This window comes from Melospiza georgiana, chromosome 1 (assembly GCF_028018845.1).
Source record: "Melospiza georgiana isolate bMelGeo1 chromosome 1, bMelGeo1.pri, whole genome shotgun sequence".
Classification (NCBI taxonomy): domain Eukaryota; kingdom Metazoa; phylum Chordata; class Aves; order Passeriformes; family Passerellidae; genus Melospiza; species Melospiza georgiana.
In genome coordinates this window covers 4728086-4749078 of record NC_080430.1, presented here as the reverse complement: position 1 = coordinate 4749078, position 20993 = coordinate 4728086, and the positions used below count along the sequence as shown (strand labels likewise).

The window sequence follows — 20993 nt, the reverse complement described above, 5'->3', positions numbered from 1 at the left end:
GGCAAAGGTTGTTGGGCACATGAAGCACGTCCCTGCCTCCAGTGGGAAGCACAGAGACAGAGCCTGGAAGAAGGGAATGGAATTCCACTGAAAATCTTCAGCTCAGTTAGAACTTTTGTATTAAGAAAGCCCCAAACTTTCAGCATTTTAAATGTTCTAAAGGTGTTTCACTGCCAGTTTTGAATAGGACTACATTCCAGGCTTGCATGTGGTTTAATACATTTTATACAAAACTGTGTTTACATCTCCTTGATTGAATAATTTATTGTTTTTTGCTTCTATTATTGTTTTATGATGGGAATGATAACTACCCTGTCTATCTATTCCTTTTTTACTCTTGCCAGAGAACCCTAAACTTTATTCCTTTAATATGCACCTAACATGAAAGACCAGTACCTCCTTAAAGCTTCACAAATATGCAGGGGCATAAAAAGATGAGAATTACCCTCCCTCAGATGTTGCTGCTTTCATAAAGAGCACTTTAAATATTCTGCCTCTCTGGTTGTGTCAAAAAAAAAAAAATGTAATCTGCATTTGAAATATGAAGCCTATTTCATAACAGAATTACAAATTCTAAAGTTATCAGGTGCTTTAAATAAAGTCTTTTGTACTAAAACTCTCAAATTTATGTATGCTTTTCCACCTTTTAAGTGGGGAGCTACCTGGTTAGAGCAGATATGTTTTAATGGAAGGAAAACCCCCAAAATACCCCCAAACTCCTACAAAATAAAAAGCTACAAAAGTAATTTTGACTATCCAGGCAGAGCAGGGTGCACCCAGGTGTTCAAACCCCTGCTCTGCTGGAATGTATCATTATTTTTGACGACAATTAATGGTCTTAATTCAGCTGAAGAACTTGAAACAAAACCCAGACAGCACCACTGGACAGTACCAACCACTAAACAACTAAATTAATTTCCTCCAGCACTTGGTTTGCTCTTACACACCCCCAATCACAGGGTTTCATATTGAAATAACACCATTGTCACCCTAAAATTCCAATTCTGCAGAAAATCCAGCATCTGCACAACTCTACTGACCTCACACAAAAAAAGGACCAGTTTTCTTTCCCTCACACAAAACATTATTCAGTGCTCAGCATCAAGCAGAAAAAGCTTTTGGTTTTTCTTAAATATCTACTCAACATCATTTAAATACCCATTAAATATCATTTGAATGTGGGAGGATTAAAAGGAGCCCTCTAAGAAACACTCTGCAAATCTCAGTCCTACAAGAGAGATTTGCAACTGTGTCAACCATTAAACATACATTTCTTTAAAATGGTTAAAAAAAATAACTAATAACCACTTAAACTGAATCTCATTTTGTTTCAAAACCAGAAAAAAATCACAGTACAAAATTACCCACAGCACTCAGAATGCAAAATTGTATTTTTACCTTTCAGGTAACAATAAGCCCAATGCTTCAGCTTTATTATACACAATTAGACTTTTACATTCAGCTTTCTCTTCTTGTTTTTGATTCTTGCTTAAATAGGAAGGCATGGCTCCTCCCTGCCCAATCCAGCTGTGGATTTTATCTCCCTGAAAAGCTCTCCAGAGCAAACTCAGTCTGGCTACAGAAGACAAATATGGCACTGAGGCTTGGAGTTTCCTGCACACCAGAAATTATTCTGTACCATCAGGCACAACAAAGAGAAAAAAAAAAAATCTTCATTTCAGACTGAGGCACAAGAATATTTGTTCCAATATTTCCATATAAGGTTTTCTTTAAGTCAATAAAGAGAGGCTGCTGCCAAATCCTAACCACAACATGAATTACAAGTTTGCATTTTAAATACTGGCAACCAACAAGTGAAGGATTAAAAAGTGGAGCTGATGTTTCCAGTGAAAAATGGAGTGCAAGCAGCTGGAAGACTGTAAGGGTGGTTAATCTGGTTTGGGAGTGGTAAAACAACATTATTAATTCTTATAAATTCCCCAATCAATGTATAAAACCAGCAGATGCTTTATCAGTACTAGCTGTACTAACCAGAAATGCTATCAGTACCCCAAGCCAATTTAGACTTTGTATTTCTGAAGTCTCCTAATTTCAGCCCTACTTAAACAACAGAAAAAATACATAAAATACAGTATTTTGAAGAAACATTTGTTCAGCACATGCTGAACTCTGAAGGGTTACAGAAGCTGCTTCTTGAAGATGACTGACTCACCACCAACAGCTAAATGGTATTTGTTTTCCTGCTCTGAAAACTAAATACCTAAAACCAATTGCTGGGATCAGGAAAACAACATCCTCCAGCAAGAGAGAAGAGCCACCACTGGTGCCCAAAATCTCCTGGTTTAAGGTACATCCAACCCAGCACAAAGCTGTGCTGATTCTCCATTCTCCTACACTAACTATGGCATCATTTGAACTGCAAAAACAAAAAAACTTCAAAGCATCTGTTGCTATTTTCAAAGCAACAAATTCTGCACCTGTTGAAAACTCAGGTCTTTGGTGGAATACACAAAGCCCTGCAGTCAATACCTATTCCAGGCCTTGCTGCAGTCAGTGTGACTTTCTCAATAAAATAAAATAAAATTTAAGAAGCAATCCCTGTTGTTACTCCCCTGAGAGCTAAATTAGGATGAATAATCACAGGAGAGGCAATGAGGACTCCCAGGCAGAGGATGTAAGAGGAGTTCAAGTGTTAAGAGGCTTTAACAGTTCCTGCAGCATTCACTGACAGATCCAAGCTGCAAGAGATCCCTTTTGAATTTACTTACCTTAAATGAACTGTGCACTAAAGTTTCATCTAAATCAATGACCACACACTTCTTCCCATAGTCTGATGCTGTCAGTTCTGGCAGGAGGTATTTAGCTGGTGGCTATAAATAAAAAGAAAAGAGGAAGACAACAAAAAAAAAGTAAAACCTCTATGGAAGGGGCACCCTTTTGTCAATATTACTATTCCAGTAATTACTGGCAGCTGGAATACATGACTTGAAATCAAATGATTTTCTGGGCTCATCCCAAGTTTATGTATGGATATTAATGGCTCATGCAATTGCAATACCCATACAGACTTTTCTTTTTTAAATTAGAGCCTTGTTTAGAATGACCTCCAAAGCACTGGAAATGAAAATGGTAAAACACCACCACTATCCAAAGAAAAATAATCATAAAACCAGGATATTTGATACAACATCTTTTTCCAGTGGCTCTTCTCCCAATGCCTGGTTTGGGTGCTGTTGTTACCCTATTTCCAGTCAATCCATTTGCAGTCATATCAGGCTGATGGACACTTACACAAATCATTATTTCTGTTTGCCATGAAAAATGCTGAAACTGAGGAATCCATCCTGATGGAAGACAGCATTACTAATTTTATCTTCCAGGACATGTCTTCACTCTTGCTTTTACCACTTAGGAGGGTGGAGATCACCTTCCATGTGAATTATGCTCCCAGTCAAGGTATTAAAATTGCAGTGAAGAACCTGAACTGGGCTCCTGTACAGCACACCTTACTAAAAATGGAACCAATCCCATGAATTTTGACAATTTTTCTGAAAGCAATGCAGACATTCTCATATTCTTTGGATCATTTCCCACTTCAACACCACAGTTTGCAATAGAAATATGTTGCTTTCTGAAATCACAGAAATGGGAGAGAATGCTTCCATTTGGAGCTGAAACACTGCTGCCACTTGGGGTTTTTTGATGAAAGAAAAGGATTAGCTTTATAGAAAAGCATCAGTAGGGAGAAGCTTAAGACAGAGAGGAAATTAAATTAATTTAGACTTGGATACACAACTCTAACTCCATTCTTTTCCTATTTCTTTATCTGTTCACTGTCGCTCTGGTAAGGATTCATCATTTATCACTTACATTTATTTATGGGTTTGCTCTTTGCAGAGGTGCTGGCAGAGATCTGAGGCCACCCCTGTGCAGGCAGGGGTGACACAGGTGAGGCAGGGCCACCTCCAGCAGCCAGGACAGATCATCAACCACTGGCTGAATTCAAATGTCACCTTGATAGATACTGCCTAATGATGCCTAATGAACTCTTAAATGAAGCACCCAACAAATCAGATTCTGGACTTAAATTAAGTGCTTGTAGCTAAAGCAGGAGTTCTTGGGGCATTTTCAGGAGCATTCACTGAAATTGATTAAGCTCCTTACAATTAACACTGACAACAGTTCCCTCAGCCACCAAACTGGAAGCTGCCCTGCCTAAAACCACTTTTCTCAGGGCATTTCCTCTCAGCACACATCTGACAAGGACTTTCCAATTAAAACAGCTCCTGCCTAATTACTGCAAAGGCTCCAGAGCCACCCAAGCAGGCTGGGATTTATACAACACCCTGGCTAGGTTATGGACAGCCCCACAGCTGCTTCAGTTCCACCTCTGCTTGCTGGCAGCCAGGACCAGACCTAAAAGAATTTTGGGTTTTTCCTCCTATTCAAAGCCTAAAAGGTATTTAGCACCCCACCTCAGTTTTCATATTAAGAAAGATCCAAACTTGCAACCTAAATGAAGTAAAAGCTTATTGAAAGAAAAAATTTGACCCATTTAAAAACAGTAATCTTCAGAAGCCATGTTCCAGTACTTCTTGTCTTTAAAGATGAAAAAAAGGCAGGAACATCCCAAGAAACCTTAAACATACTTCTCAAAAAAAAAAAAAATAATAGCTCAGTTTATTGTTGTACTCAAAACTCTTATCTCCTTTGAATTTCTGACTACATTAATCTGCACAGGCAGTTCAAAGCCAGAAATTCCTTCTGCTATGTGAATTCCTTATCAAAATGAAAATATCTGTATCTGTGGAAAATATATGGAACTGTATATTCTTCAGTGTAAAAATGCATATATGAAAAATATGAGCACTGTCTTACCATAGGTATCTTTGTTTTTTTTTAGCTGCAAACTGTTGCATTTGTCATCAAGAAAAGGATGGACACACACCAAGGACTACAAAATGCAAGAACTTTCATCTCTAAGAGCCCAAATTCCCTGAATGCACAGTGAGGTGACCTGCATCTGTTTTTTTTTTTCATCCAAAAGCAGTGGCTGGGAGAGGCACAATTCCCCTGTGGTACCCACACAGAGATTCTGGTCACTGCTGGAGCTCCTCTCCCTCCTCAGCACTGCTTTAGGGGATCAAGTGCAGTTTCTGACCCAACTGCATCTAACAAGGGCACAACCAGCTCTCACACAAGCTTTGGCATCTTGAGTTCATTCTGATCTTGCTTCCTTAAATTCACACTTCTGAAGATCAGAACAAATGAATTTTCCATTTCACAAATTGCAATTCTGTTGCTCTCAACTGTGCAAACATTCACCCTCTGATAACAGGGATAAGGAAATTATTCTGAAGCTGAAGCCACTACAAGCTGTGAGGCTGCTAAATAGCTGGTGAAGGACTTGGGAGCAAGGGTGGCATTTTTGAGGCTTTTAGGAACTTGAAAGGATTTGTATGCAAAGTATCAGCCCATTTGTTTTGCTGTTCAAGCTTTCTGATCTAAAGCAATTTCCACCTGTCAAGGGCAGCAAAGCTTTTAGTCAGAAACAAGCGTTACTCAACACTGTGTTTTAATTTTCTCTCTAATGGAGACATACCCAAGAAGAGCTCTAAATACCAATTTCCATCACAATTAACAGTGAATAGTTATGGAAGTTTGACAAAGTCTTTTATTTTTTTACACACATCACTTTGAAGACATCTGAGATGATTAAGAATATTTCATTGTGGCCAACAGCAACTCATATTTACTATGCAACACTCCCCCAAAGGCTGCACAAAGAACTCAGCAGAAAAATGCCACGTGCTATCCCACTGGTTTGCTCAATTCCAACAAGACACAAACTGTACACAAATTAAACTAGTCACTGTTTGGGGTTTATGCATTCCAGCCAGGTCTCAGGGCTGATCAGCTCAACAGACCTTGTAGTGGAACGACTGCTGCACTGCTTCAGTCCCGTGGAAATAGTAAATTCCCTAAGAAAAAAACAAAAAAAAAAAGGGGATGGTGGCGGCAAGAGAACAGGACTTTTGGTTGAAGCATCAACAGCTGGTGAACACAAATCTCACAGAAATTCACAACCATCAGCTCTCCTCCCTGCAGGCCTGTATTTCCCACAGGTATCAGAATTAATAAGCCTTTTTTAGTCTCTCTCTCTGTCCTGGCAGTGTTGTTAAGCTCAAGTGCAGCACATTACACATTAATTTACTGTTTGTGTCCTCTGCTCACACTCTGGGCTGCACTTGCAGGCTAGCAGCTTCTCCCAGCAGCTCTGTGCAGAAAGAAGATAAATTATTCCTACTTCAAACACAGCTGCCAGAAGATGCCAGCTTCTCTTGTGGAGCGGGCAGCTCCCAAAATTTCTGCTAGAACAAGTTATAATAAGGATTTAGGATTTATAATTTCTGCTAGAACAAGTTATAATAAGGATTTAGCTAATGTAGGTGAGGACAAATGGAAACAAACCCCAATATCCCTGTGCTAAGATTTAACTCCTGCAGGGATTCTGAGGGATAATTCTGATACCACTCCTTAACAGTGGAATTTTAAGCTGAACAAAAGTGGACACTCCAACTCATTTAAGAGCTGAAGTTTGACAATATCTCATTTAATCTGTTGCATAAGCGTGGCTTTGTATTTCCATCTACATTCAAAAGAATTCCATCTTCATTCAAAAGAATATAAAATAGTGAAGATGCTATGGGTCTACTTTGATTTGGGGGCTGGAAGAAAATAATCTTTTAAAGTTCCTTCCAACCTAAACCACTGTATGATTTTATGATTTCTCTACCAAATCATTTCCAAACAAAGCTGAATAAAATCCATGAAAACACAGGCATCCTGAGCTATATCTGCATTTTTAATCAGGTCTATCAAAATGTGTCAGGTGGGGATGTTTTGGGCTTGCCTTTTTAAAAATTTTGTGTTTATTTCAGCCCTAAAAATAATTAATTTTGCAGTATAAGGAAAATAATCAATTATGCTGCTGTTTAGCCTATGCCTTAACTGGAAACAGTTTCAAAATATGAGTTACCAAGTTCATATTTAAAAAACTCCAAAGCAATGCTGTTTCTAATTTCTGAAGAACCTAACTTTAAACTGGAATATTTTTTGTTTAGCAGTCATCTTCATCAATAACCAAGTAAAAATTCACATTAAATCAAACTTCTCAATTCAGGTCAATTAATACAGGACAAATCTGATTGAGCAGAAGATCCATTTCACTGAACTGCACACATAAATGCAAATAAAAGCAATGCAAACTGCACATCAAGCAATGGAAGCTTTCAAACAGGTGACCTCAGCACACTGCCAGGTTTAATACACAATAAAAAGCACAACAAAGCTCCAGAAATCCTCATATTTTGACTGGAGGCTTCAATTTGAAAGGGGGGAGTGGGCAGAGCTCTTTTTAGAGCCACTCAGGAAATCTCTGAACACTTGAACTGATGACATTTGCAACCAGTAAATGTAAATGTCCTGTAACATGAAAATGTCCACTCAATTGTGGCCAAGCTCTGTGCCTGCTCAGAAGATTTTTCTCCTGGTTTGTACAAGAGGCAGCTCACACAGCCTCACTTCTCATCCCTAGAGAGCAGAAAATCAAGAATTTCTGCCTTAATGGGTCTGAAACACAACATTAGAGCTGTCTTGGACCAACACCCCTATTCAGACCAACCCTTCAATTTTAGGTGTTTTTCCTAACACGAGCCTGCATTTCCCTTCCCTGCACTCCCTGCATGTGCAGCTCCCCTGTGCCTTTATTTAGCTGCTGGCTGGCTCCTGAGAGGCAGCAGCTCTTTCTCTGATGCTGGCAGCAAATGTCACAGAGTGCCCAAGGGCCACGGCTGCCTGACAACACTGCCCTGTCCTGCTGCAGGGAGGAGCATCAGGTGGCACTGGAGAAGGGGAAGGAGGGTTTAAAGTCACCTGCTTGCTCAGAACTCCACAGCGTGGCTGCAGGGATAAGTGGATTTTACTGCCTGGTTAGTGCTGGGAATGTGTCTGCGAAATTACAGCTGAGCTTAAAAAAAAATAATAAAAAAAGGAGGGGAAAAAAAATATGTCCCTTCTTGAATCATTCATTTTCCTACCACTGCCCAAATCTAACACTGCTTTAACACTGCAAAGACAATGTTCTAACCAAGCATCTGATTTAATTTCTGTACCTGTCAGAGCTCTACTTATTAATCCTTCCAAAATTTTGTTCTCTTTGAATTCTTATTCTGTTAGTAGCTACAGTCACTCTTGGGAAAGGTTTTATTCCAGGTCAGAGCACAGCCAGAACATGTTTCATGTTCAAATAATTCCTAGTGGAGCAGCTACAGCCACCTAACAGAATTTGGCAGGTATGTAAAAAAAGAAAAGTAGTTTGGAAATCAGCATTTTCTGATTTACATTTGAGGTTTTTCTATTCCTAGACTTGCAGAAATACAAATCACATGCATGTCCATGCCTGCCTGCATCCACAGCATGCATGAGCCACACCAGAAATCACAGGTAAGCAATGAAGAGGAATTTCCAACAGTTCCCAAACCCAAGGAAAGCTGTTGGAAGAGGGAAGATGTGCCCAGTCCCAGGGATCTCCTGGCACTGGTGCACTGCAGCACAGACAGGGGGGTTCCTACAGGAGGATTTGGAATGCTGGGCTACGTGAGAAGGAAGGGAAAGAAGATAAAGAATGGCATCTTGGGGAATATCCAGGTCTTTAAAAGCTACCAAATATCTCAGACAAGAGGGTTGGGTCATTATCTCCACACATCAGCACTGCTGCTTGCTGGGAAACTCTGCAATGATGAAGTATTGTAAACAGCAAAGGAGCTCAGGAAAAAAAAAGTGTTTTCAGCTTTACAAAGCCTAAGCCTTCATCCTTGTAAAAAAAACAGCAGCTTTTTGACCAAAAATGGTTAAAACTAATTAAATTAAAAGCTTCAGTTTGAAGGACTCGGGTTTTTTTCTTCCTTTTATTTAGCTTTGAAAAATAATTTAGATGCCAAACAGCATTCCAAGTTTAATCCAGGGAAGATAAACAGAAATATTGAGGCTCATAAAGCAGCAGCTGATACCAAGAGCATCATCTCAAACAAGTGCAGGGATGAGCAAGTCAGTGTCCTCTGTTTTCTTAATGTGACATATTTCAAATAAATTATGCAGTTTCCAACTGTTCTTTTCAACTGGAATATAGAGGAAAATGAGAGGAAAAGGTTTTTGTAATTGTGTCTCACATAATGATGATGAATCACCTTTTGCCTCTATTAAAATAAATAATTTTCAGACTACCTCATGTGTTTTCAACATGCTAAAAATCCAGAAGAAACCCAGATAAAACCCAAACTCTTCTTTCAGTCCCTGTAGAAGACATGCAATTCACTCCACCTCTGGGGATACAACATTACAGACAGAACATAAAATCCTTTTGTTAACATGCAACACAAAACAGACCTGTTAGACTGCAACATAAAATGAATCAAAGCAAAAGTCATGAAAATTATTAAAAGAAAAAGGGATAAAAATACATACACTTGGTATAGGCATGACCTGCATCTGGTCACCCTGGGGAAAAAGAAAAAAAAAATCACTGTAAGGGTAATGGCTTTTAAAGGGTAGAACAAAGGTCTGGAGCAGTAAATGTAGCACTCAAACATTTTAAACCAAAAAGTTCCAAGTATTCAAGAAACCAGGGTAAAAAAAAATAAAAACAGGATTTTGCATTTTAGTTGCTGAAATGATCTGTTAGTATACTGGCATTTATGATTTTTAGGAGACTGGACTGATAAAACCCATGCTATGGTTAATAAGAGATGACAATAAGAAAGTACCTGTATTTACTGGAACCTTTTCAGCTTTAAGATCTACTAATGGGTGTATTTGTCAAATTGCACTGCAGCAGCAAGAGGCTGAGCCAGAGCCTGGCAGAACCCCACTCCTTGAACCCACCTGCATTTGAGACAACTGACTTAAAAATCAGCATTTTCACTCAGCAGAATGTCTGAGAAGGACACAATGATGTTAAATTAACCCAAGGAATTCCATTTTTTCCATCCAGCAGTGCCAGTGCTGCTCCCATGGTCTCACTTTTGCACCACCCTTGGGAGAAGGCAGGAAATTCTTGGCCAACCTGATCCTTCCTTCTCATCCTTGGACATGCAGAAACAAGGACAGCTCTAAAATGGACACAGCCTGGCTCAAATGGGCAATTCTCACTCAAACTCTCACTCAAATATATAAGATATTTTTTAAGCTAGAATTCTGTTTTCTCAAACTCTCATTCCAATATCTAAGAGATTTCTGAAGCCAGAATTCTATTTTCTGATGTAATCCTTCAAAACCAACTTTATTTTCTGGTGGGCACAGCACATAAAAAAAAAGGAAGCTGATCCTTCTAGCATAGATGTTGCTTGGGTTTGGTTTTATTCTTTAATATTTGGGCAACACAGGCTCTGATCTCCAGCAGAGAAATATTGAAAGGGCTGTTTTGAATTCTAGAACAGCCTCTTCCAGCTGAAGAAACCTCCTGCTTATTTGTTTTCAAGTCTACCAGTGTTGACACATCACTGACAAACAGAAATAATTCTTTATTATTTTTAAAGTGCTCTTTTTTACTGAATTTTTTTTACTGAAGTTTGCCCAAAATCCTGAGAATTTTTTTTACAGAAATTTTTTTACTGAAGTTTGCCCAAAATCCTGAGAAGCTGAACGAACAACTACCATGAACTATCAAAAACTTGGCACTAGTAAAAAGTACCTGATTTCTAGAAAAAACACACACAAAAAAGTTGGTGAGAATACAAGTTTTCCTCAGGGTAACAGCAATAAGAATAGGGAAAAAAAAAAGATAATTCAGTATATTAATGTCCTGTTAGTGGAACTGACTTTCATGGGAACCCAAAACCAAAGTTGCATTACTGTTTCCCTAATTTCTCTCAAAGAATTTCTTAAATTAAATTAAAAAAAAAAAGGGGAGAAACAAGCAAATTTCTTAAAAGGAACCCTGGAAATACCTATGCAAAAATCAAAACAGTAGTAAGAGAAATGAGAACAGGAAAAACAAGCAGAAAGAAGTGCAAGAGTCTGCTGGGAAAGCAAAAGTGTTCATGAACAGGCAAATGCTTCTTAAAAACAAGCCTGCTCTGGGAAACTTCTTACAAGCTGCTGCCTCATTTCCCAGTGCCTTGGAACAGGAAGGGAAATGGGTCAAACAGCAGAGTTTGAAAGAGATGACAGATGACTGCATTTGTTGAAGGCTTTCCACGAGCTGCTGATGTTGGGAACAGAACAAAGCTGTTCCTAGAATGCCAAAATTTCCCTATTGTGTCCCTAAGACAAGCCAGGAACTGATTTGTCCCCAGCCATTGAATGCAGGGTTTTTTTAATGGGTTTTATTTTTTCCATGCTATATACAGATGGAATGATAAATCCTATCTTTTCCTTTAGCTGCATAATTTTTCGTTTGAAATAACAATTTCCAGCACTGTGTTCCTCACTTACACTGCCTATGATCATGTGTGGCCTCAATGAGCACCAAGTGACAGGCCACAATATTTTGCTTTTTTTTCAGAGTCTGTATTGAAAGATAAGGAGCTATTTTCACTTTAGAGAAGAAGCTGACCAATGTAACAGATTCATCCTATTAGTTTCTTTAGCACAAGGCTTGCTCTACACCATGACAGGTTCTTTTACAACAGTAGTACAGTTATTATTTGACACTTAAGTGATCTGACAAACTCTCAAGCTGTCTCTTAATAAAGAAGGTCAGAATGAGTGGGCAAAGAGAGGAACCTCATCACTCTCTGCAGCTCCTGAAAGGTGCCTGTGCTCAGCTGGGGCTGGGCTCTGTCTGCAGCAGCACTGACACAGCCAGAGCACACAGTCTCAAGGGAAATACAGGTTGGATAGCAGGAAAAAGTGATAAAAGAGTGATAAAGTTGTGGAATGGCTGCCTGGGGAGGTGGTGCAGTCCCCATCCCTGGGTGTGTTTAACAAAGCCTGGATGTGGCACTGGGTGCCAGGGTTTGGTTGAGCTGTTGGGGCTGGGCTGGACTGGATGATCTTGAAGGCCTCTTCCAACCTGGTCATTCTGGGAATCTTTGAATAGGTATGGGGAGGAGATCTTGTTTTCTAAACACCTTCCACACCACATCTTGATGGTGACCAACAGAACCAAACACGTGGAATTTTCCTGCTCTGATCAGCCAAGGGTAAGCTGGAGACAAAGCACAATGATCTCCATCAATCTCAATCATCTTCCTCCACATGGAGAGGGATTCCCACCTCTGCTCAGCATCCTGTCATTACTGATGTCCCCATCACAGAGCCCACACTCCTGCTGCTCCTCGAGGTCTCCAGCATGAAGCAGATGCTACTGTGACCTCAAGAACGTGCTCCCTCCAAGCTGTTTCCTCATTTTGCTGGGCCACATTCATGAGGGACTGAGAGAAGATCCTTTTCCCTGTACTGTGCTATAAACAGAGATCCCTGAAGCAGAGGAGAGTGTTGGAGACACGAGCACAGGGCATCTGCACAGCTCCCCAACATCACCTGGGAGGTGATGGCATCATGCAGTGGGTAGAAGGAGCCACAGCTTTTGGAGTGAGGTGGAAATTCAGTGACAGGAATTCACCTGGGAGATGATGGCATCATGCAGTGGGGAGAAGGAGCCACAGCTTTTGGAGTGAGGTGGAAATTCAGTGACAGGAATTCACCTGGGAAGTGATGGCATCATGCAGTGGGGAGAAGGAGCCACAGCTTTTGGAGTGAGGTGGAAATTCAGTGACAGGAATTCACCTGGGAGGTGATGGCGTCATGCAGTGGGGAGAAGGAGCCACAGCTTTTGGAGTGAGGTGGAAATTCAGTGACAGGAAAAGCAGAGGGAGCAGCTGCTGCCCCTAGAAAAATCCTCCTCTTAGTTCTGTCTTCTTCCCTGGTGCATGTGGATCAAGAGCTTCTCCTCTAACCCAGCAAGTGTAAAAATCCCTTTCCTCATTCATGTTTCACCTCCTTAACTGGAGCCATCTGCCTGATCTGGATCTTGCTGTGAAACAAAGGCAAGGTTGACTCCAGTGGAAGTGGGCTGGGGGTGAAATGGAAAGTGCCCACAGACATGTGAGGGCTCCCTCACCCACCAGGACTGAAAGCAAAGGGAAAAAAGAGTTTGTATCTTGCTTTTCTCACCTTTGTCTATGTGGACTCCCTCCCCCTTCAAGTCTGAATGAATGAAATCTGTATCCACAAACACCTCAAAACTCAGGTAACAAACTTACCCAGAAGAAAAAACTTACAGGCAGAAAACACAAAACTTGAGTCAAGTTGCTAACTGAAGAATGGAAATTGAGATTTGAATTTATCCCAAAGAAAACAAAACACAATTCTCTCTCCAAACACTGTAAAGAAAAAAAATACAGTGGCTGGAAGGTGTTGGGGAGCTGCCTGATGCAGAAGGGGCAGGAAAATATTATAAAGGAGTTCATGAGGTTGAATATTTTGTGCTCCCAGTGACACATCTGGCTCAGCATCTGAGCTGCAGGCAGGCTGATACACCCACAGATATCACCTCTCACAGTGCATCTTCTGCTCTGCTGGAGAGCTGCTGCATTTGAAGGAAAACAAATATGCCACAGTTTCAGTAAATACAAGTTATTATTGAAAAAAATGTTGTACTGAAACTTCAGAGACAGAATGGACCATTCATTACCAGTATTAGAGTCACACTTGGACAAGCAGCTGCTCTGTGAGTAGAAGGTTTAAAAGAGAACTCAATACTTTGAAGAAGTTTTTGGGCTTTTTTTCCCCACTTAGAGAATAGAATTCAGCACTGAAAGTAACTGTTTAATCAAAACCATGCTCAATTTGGTGTTTCTTCCAACCCCATGAAGAAGTGACAGAACACTTGACATGTCAAGCACCATCAATTCACATCATGAAGCCCTGATTAATCTGAAGCACTGATTTCATTTTTTCTACTAGAGCCAAATAAGAATTGTCTCACACATCACAATTATTCTGAACAAAATTTCAGTGCTGTGTTTTCAACTACTTTATAAAATACCCTTCTCCCCCACTTTCCCTCCTTTTGAACAGGGCAGCATTTAAAAAAAATCAAGATTCCTAATTAGAAGAAAGTTGGCTTATCACATCAGCTTCAGAATGTGCCAGAAGCAACAGAGAACTCTGAATTCCAGTGACACCAGCAGAAGCTTCCCCCATTCCTTCCCTTCCTCTGAAGTCTTTACCATCAGTTTTCATGTACCAACTCCACTGAACAGCAAAGACATGAGGGAAGTACCTCCAAGCCATTTTGCACTCATTTCTAGTGGTAAGTGCTTGACATTATTGTGCAATTTTCCTTGTCCATTTTTTAAAGAAAGGGTCACAACACATGAACTGACTGGGGCCAGCCAGAAGTGAACAGTGATGTGATAAATAATTAATAACACACAGAAGAGAGAGCAGATTTAACCAAGTGACCATCTGAGCAGCAGCTTAACAGAATTTCAACAATTCCTACCTGGCAGTGAAACTAATGCAAAAAAAAAAAAGAGATTCAATGAAACAGCAGAGGAATTTAAGCAGCGGGTTGTCAGGTTTCATTTTCTTTCCTGATAGGCAATTTTGTCATTCCTGGACATTTCATTTCACCAATTTAGAATCCAAGGCCCACTGGTGCCTCCCCCACTTTTCTTATTTCTGAATCTAGACAAGATGCTCAGTGTAAACTCCACCAAATTCAAGCAGCTCTCCTGGTAAAAATCACCAGCCCAACAGTGTAACAATATTCAAACATATTCAAAAGTCTTCAGTGCTCTTTTGATTCCCTTAGAGGATTTTCCTACTTACACTGTGTTAGCACTCAAAATAAAAATAGTATAAACATATATAGAGATTAATCTTTAATACAGCATCTAAAATAGCAATGTCACTGACTTTTTTACCTGAAGAACCACCTGAAAGTTCAGCTATACTGATTTCTTCTAAAAAGATATGAGTATCTGAGTGCCTTTCATTCAGCTGAAGAAAGCACTCTTCAATTAAATTCTCTTCAATATATTCTTTGAATTTTATTTTGTCTTGCACATTTTGATCTGGTCATTTTAGGAATGCTGTGATTTTGTCCTGGCCTTGTGTACAAGTATTGCACAGCTCCAGAACTGCTCAGTGAGGCATCACAGAGTGAGAATGAAAACTTGTGTGGACACCCATGCAACCTCTCAAGGCATAGGACATATTTGGAAAGTAATTGTTTTGCAAAATGCAATCTGGACACTACTGACTCCAGACCATTCTGATTCACGTTATTCTACAGAAAAAACAAACTTGCTTTTATGTTTAGTTTCTACTGAAGTCCCATTTTCTCTCAGCTGTAGTTTTGCCAGTAGTCTCAATTCTTTTTGCTTTCAATTCCCCAGCATAGTGGAAAGGAAATTTTAGTAGCTTCCCATCCCTTTTTTTTTCCCCTCAGATGAATGTGTGCATACATGTTACACACTCCTCAGCTTTCCCTTCAGCACATCCAGGCTATATTTCCCTCCTTTCACTCAAAATGTACCTTGGCTAGCAGGAGAAGTCTAAAAATACATGTACAATCCCTCCTCTTGGCAGGATTTTCAGGGCATTTTACCTCTGTGAGAGCAGTTTCAGCAGGAACTGGTACAGTTCAGGCTTTACCTCCACACAGAAATCTCCATCACTTTCATCTGCTCTCCCTCCCTCTCTCCCACCAAAGAGTTCCTTGTTCTTTCCCCTGAACTTTTCAGAATTCAAACACAACCAGCAGAATTCAAACCAGAATAAAATGGACTGGACAAGGGAAGGAAGGAATCAGCTGCATCAGACATGAAAAACTGTGTGAAAAGCAGAAGGATAAAAAACTCAGAGACATCTCCATTTCTGCCATTATTCTCCACCATGGATTCACCTGGATTTGCAATCTCAGAGTCCTGGAAACTGCATGGAAAACTTGGCATTATTTGCCATATTGAACTGAAATTCTTCAGACCATAGCACAAATGCTCTCAGTGTTATCAGATTTATAAAGAAGAAATTTGTGTTGCACTGTTTGTATTCTATGTGTATTTGCATCTAAAATCCCCATCCATTCATTTCACTCATTAAACACAACTTAGTAACTTGGGAAAATAAGGCCAAAAGCTGCTAGCCCTGGCCTCAGCATGTACTGAATGTAAGTGGATTGCTTAGGAAAAAAAGGTCTAAATAATTATGGTCCTTTTGATTTGTTTTTATGTCACTGAAAACCCTTTAAAATGATGTTCAGAAGGTTTTACTATGTTCCAGGGGAACACATTTTAACTTTCCTGTAATCAGGAAAAGGAACCAAAGCTGGGGACAACTCAGCAGTTGAAATTTTACGAGAAGTCTCCATTTTTTTAGTGTCTTAGTCAGGTTTTAAATGTTGGTTGTTTACAGAATGTAAAGTGCCAACACCCACAACAAAAACATTAATTTTATATCACAGATGAACAGACAGCATTAGCAATCCACCATCAAACCAGCAATTTTTTTTCCTGTATCTCACGAGGGAAATCTGTCAGGACAAACCTTTGGAAGCAGAATTAATCCTTGCTTACAAACCACCCACATGACAGCAAAATAAGACAAAATCCTGACCTTCTGAAGTCCTCCATTCTCCTCCACCAAAGGAGGCAGAGCACTGGTGCTGTTGGTGGATGGTGGCTCGACATTGTAGTCACGAAAGCAGCAGAATAAGGTGCTAAAGATACTTCGACTCCTCTGCTTCTTCAAGCTGATATTACATTGGGACACTGGGGGGAAAAAAACACAACAGAAAAATAAATTCATGTGGTACAGACCTGGTTTTCCAGATTACAACAACTGAATTGAAGATGTAAGGTTTCTATACACAGAAATCTTTATCAAGTTTTAAGATTACTGAGGTTTTCTAGTCATTATATTGGGATAATAGGGGGAAAAATCACACAGGAGAAAAATAAATTCAGGTGGTGCAGATCTGGATTTCCAGATCACAACAACTGAATTGAAGATGTAAGGTTGCTATACCCAGAAATATTTATCTAGTCTTAAGATTACTGAGATTTTCCAGTCATTATATTGGGACAATGGGGGAAAAAAATCACACAACAGAAAAATAAATTCATGTGGTACAGATCTGGTTGTCCAGATTACAGCAACTGAATTGAAGATGTAAGGTTTCTATACACAGAAATATTTATCAAGCTTAAAGATTACTGAGATTTTCCAGTCATTACACTGGGACACTGGGAAAAAAAAAACCCACACAGCAGAAAAATAAATTCATGTGGTACAGATTTGGTTTTCCAGATCACAACAACTGAATTGAAGATGTAAGGTTGCTATACCCAGAAATATTTATCTAGTCTTAAGATTACTGAGATTTTCCAGTCATTATATTGGGACAACGGGGAAAAAAATCACACAACAGAAAAATAAATTCATGTGGTACAGATTTGGTTGTCCAGATTACAACAACTGAATTGTAAGATTCAGTTGTTGTAATTGAAGATGTAAGGTTTCTATACACAGAAATCTTTCTCAAGTCTTAAGATTACTGAGATTTTCCAGCAGATTGAGACTGCTCTTCTTCTTTTTTAACACATTTTTCCCTTGCCAGACTCGTACTGTGACATCCTGGAACTCTGCATAATCACACTGAGACAGCACAAAGAGTTTTCCCAGTAACACCCAAGGTGGATACTGCAACTACACAAAATAACTCACTGCCAAAATCCATCTCTGGACAGAGGAAGCAAAGAGATCTAAAAACCAGAGATGCACTAAATGCCTCCTGTAGTGTTTCTACACAACCACACAAGCATGGGTGGAACATTTACAAGTCCTGTAAGGGTCAGGAAAATCTCTGAGATGCTTCTGAGTTTGACAGCATTGCTGGAGGACAGAAGACACAACACAGAGGATACAACAACAAGGGTGGTTCTCAAGAAACAGGAGCCCTGGCCTTGACTTTCAACTTGCTTACTGGTCCACCAGGATGAAAATAACCCTTAAGTGGTAAAAAATTACATACAGCTGAATGAAAGCAAGTGTAGCATCTTCAAAGAATGAATACTGTAGTTGAAAGCAATAGTTGAGAGAAAAGACATCTAGGGATTCCCCTAAGGAAAAAAAAACTCCTGAATACACATTAAAATAAAAGAGTTGGAGAAAATTTTTAGGATGTTTTAAATAATACTTGATTTGTTCACCAAATGTTTTAATTATCTATTATCATGCTTGTACATAATGCTTATTTAGAAGTATTTCTTTCCTGCTTTGGGGAGGAAATCAACCCCCTCCCCATCCAAAAATTAGAGGGTAGGTGAAATTTTTAATAAGTGCCATCATTTCCATATTTGCCAAAATACTTTTCCACTTCAGGGCAGTGAGCACTGCCCAGGTTCAGTTATTAATTGCTGTAAGAGCAAAGCGTACCAATATAAAAAACTAAATGGGTTTTACAGACTCTCACCAATTTCAAAAGTGCTCTGATAACAGGATGGAGTCAGAACTGTGCAGAGATTTGTGTGCTTAAGGAAGTGTTTCATTACTTTAAAAAAATCTGTAAATTGAAACCAACCCAGCACCACTTATCAATATTCCAGTTAAACAGAAAACACATGAAGAACTCTGGCAACCAGTGCTGCAAGTTACAGTCAAAGGCTAATCCTCTAATTCTCAAAATGTCATATTCTGTTTGCAACAACAACACTGGCTTAGAAACGCCCAAAGGATACCTGGGCAGTTGGGAAGGACATTTTCAAAGCACTCAGAGAAAATGGTATTGCAGCACAAACAAGGTAGGTGCAATATAATCCTGGCAAGGAGAACTCCTTTCCACCATTAAAAATTGAAATATGCTGAAATTAGAACAGGAGGAACAATGCTCTGTGTCCTGCTGCCTACAGCTACTGCCACAGAAACCTTGCTAATAATTTCTGCTTTGTTTTCAGCCTCTGCTTAAAAATATGAGGGCAAATTATCTCATTTGAGTGCAGGTATCAATTACAGCAGGGTGCTTGAATTCCTAACTCACAACAGATCAACGGGAACACCAAAACCACTCCAGAACTAATACTTCTATCATCTCTACTTACTATAGAAAGAGACAGTAAATTGTTTAAATAAACATTCAAAAATCTCTAGACAAAAAATGCTGATTGGTCCAAACCTTCTAAGAATACTTGGATAGAATCATACATTTGAAATCTGGCCACTCCCTTCACTTAGTGAAACATTTTACTAGGAATAAAATCCTTCATTTTGGTTTTTAGTCTTGACAATTCTGCCATTCATAACACAGTGCTGTTTCAAACAGGTCTTTGCACTAATTTAAATGTTATTAAATAAGCTATTAGAGAAGCTTTACAGTGACTTAACAAATGATAATTTTGGATGCAGCAAGGAAAAGAAGTTTTCAGGTTTTATGTGCTGTGTTAGATTAAAATACAAGTACTGCACACACAGAAAATGTTTGCACCCATATCTCATTTTTAGCTACTCTGACAGTGTTGTGCATCATGGAAAATAGTTCCTCCCTCCTCAGTTACCCTGAGCCACCTGCAATCTGTGTGCTGCTGACTGGATTTCTTCTCCTTGAAGCAGTGACAGCATAAATATAACAACTACAAAGGTGTAAAGAAGCATTGATGTTGAATTACCAAAAATTACATAAATTTAGGCATTCTGGATGGCAGCAAATTTTAAGGAGAAAAAATGCTGAGGATAAAACCTTGAAAAGGTTTGGCATTCTTTAAAAAGTTCATAGCCAAACTGCAGGTCTGAGCAGCATCCAGCATATGGAGTTTAAAAAAACAAAATTCAGATTTTCTTTTCTCCCTCCTCCATCTGTGAGAAGTCACAAGCTCAGTTTCTGGAGCTGATTTCCTCCCCAGACACTGTGAACCATCCCTACCCCAGCACTCTGAGCACCGAGGACACCTCAGTGACGTTTTGCATCTCAAAGCCTGCACATGGAACACGTCAACACCATGGCCCAAAAAAACCCAGGCAGAGCAACCCCAGAGCATGAAAATGTGTTATCTGTGAAAGCAGAGAAGGCTGAGAGCAGCAGGTGCCTGCAGGAGGGCTGAGGAAGGATCAGGGTGAGCTGGAGCTGCTCTCCCCTCCCACCACCCCAGGTTCACTGCAAGGGCAGTTCAAGGACCTGAACATACCACATGTGTGTGTGCAAAAATCCTCAACAAATTCCCTTTTCATGGCTTTGTCCCATCACTTTTCACTTTTAGAGCCCAAAGTATCACATGGGCTGCAGCTCAGCCAAGAGTTCAGCTGCTTCAGAACTCTGAGCATCCTTGTTTCTTACCTCTCTGCAGGCCCTAATTGGTATTTCTGAAGCAGGAAGCACACACAATATCCAGGATGAAAGGAAGGAATTCCACCTTGAATTTATACACCCACACAATGCTTTGCTCTCTTGCTTTTCTCTAATAATTCTTAATATCTTACTTGAGGTTTACAACAAGTGAGCACTGGGCTAATGTGATTTTTCAGATCTGATTATAACACCAAGATCTCTTCATTAGAAGGGATTTCAGGCATCACTGAAAATATAAATCAAGAATTCTCATATCTTTCCATGCAGAAAATGTCACATGTATCTACATTTAATTCCATCTGCTATTTTAGAGGCCAGTCATTCAAAGTCATGATGCCTTCCTACAACTTTTCACAGTTAAATTTTAAATACAGATGCCCATATAAACACACACATCTATTTACATGCACCAACAAATGCATAACCTTCTCCCTCACTCATTTTGAGCACTTTATTTCCTTTTCCATGTGGTGTAAGGTCACACTGAAGAGGAGAGTGCACAGATCCAGCACTGCTTCACTCCTGGGGGTCTGCAAGAGCCTTTAGTGAAATACTTGGCCAAATTACCTGAATTTGTAAAATATTATTTACAGCAGGGTCAGAAACAGCACAATCTAGAAGGGAAGTAACTCTGGTGCAGACTGGCCCCAATTTAGGGTCTCACCTGTAGTTTCCTGATGCC

At 39.7% G+C, this 20993-nt stretch overlaps 1 protein-coding gene across 3 annotated transcripts in view; it reads right to left on the bottom strand.

The window, feature by feature from the left end:
- Positions 1 to 20993, bottom strand: part of CTDSPL (CTD small phosphatase like) — an 85788-nt gene that overhangs the window by 19062 nt on the left and 45733 nt on the right. Inside the window, exons 2-5 of one of the 3 annotated variants that reach the window (XM_058041823.1) lie at positions 16588 to 16742; positions 9487 to 9519; positions 5889 to 5942; positions 2730 to 2831 (exon numbers count right to left, since the gene is read on the bottom strand). In XM_058041823.1, the coding sequence (XP_057897806.1) occupies positions 2730 to 2831; positions 5889 to 5942; positions 9487 to 9519; positions 16588 to 16742 (344 nt within the window). The remainder of the gene's footprint in view (positions 1 to 2729; positions 2832 to 5888; positions 5943 to 9486; positions 9520 to 16587; positions 16743 to 20993) is intronic. The other 2 variants (XM_058041833.1, XM_058041843.1) reach the window with 2 other exon arrangements.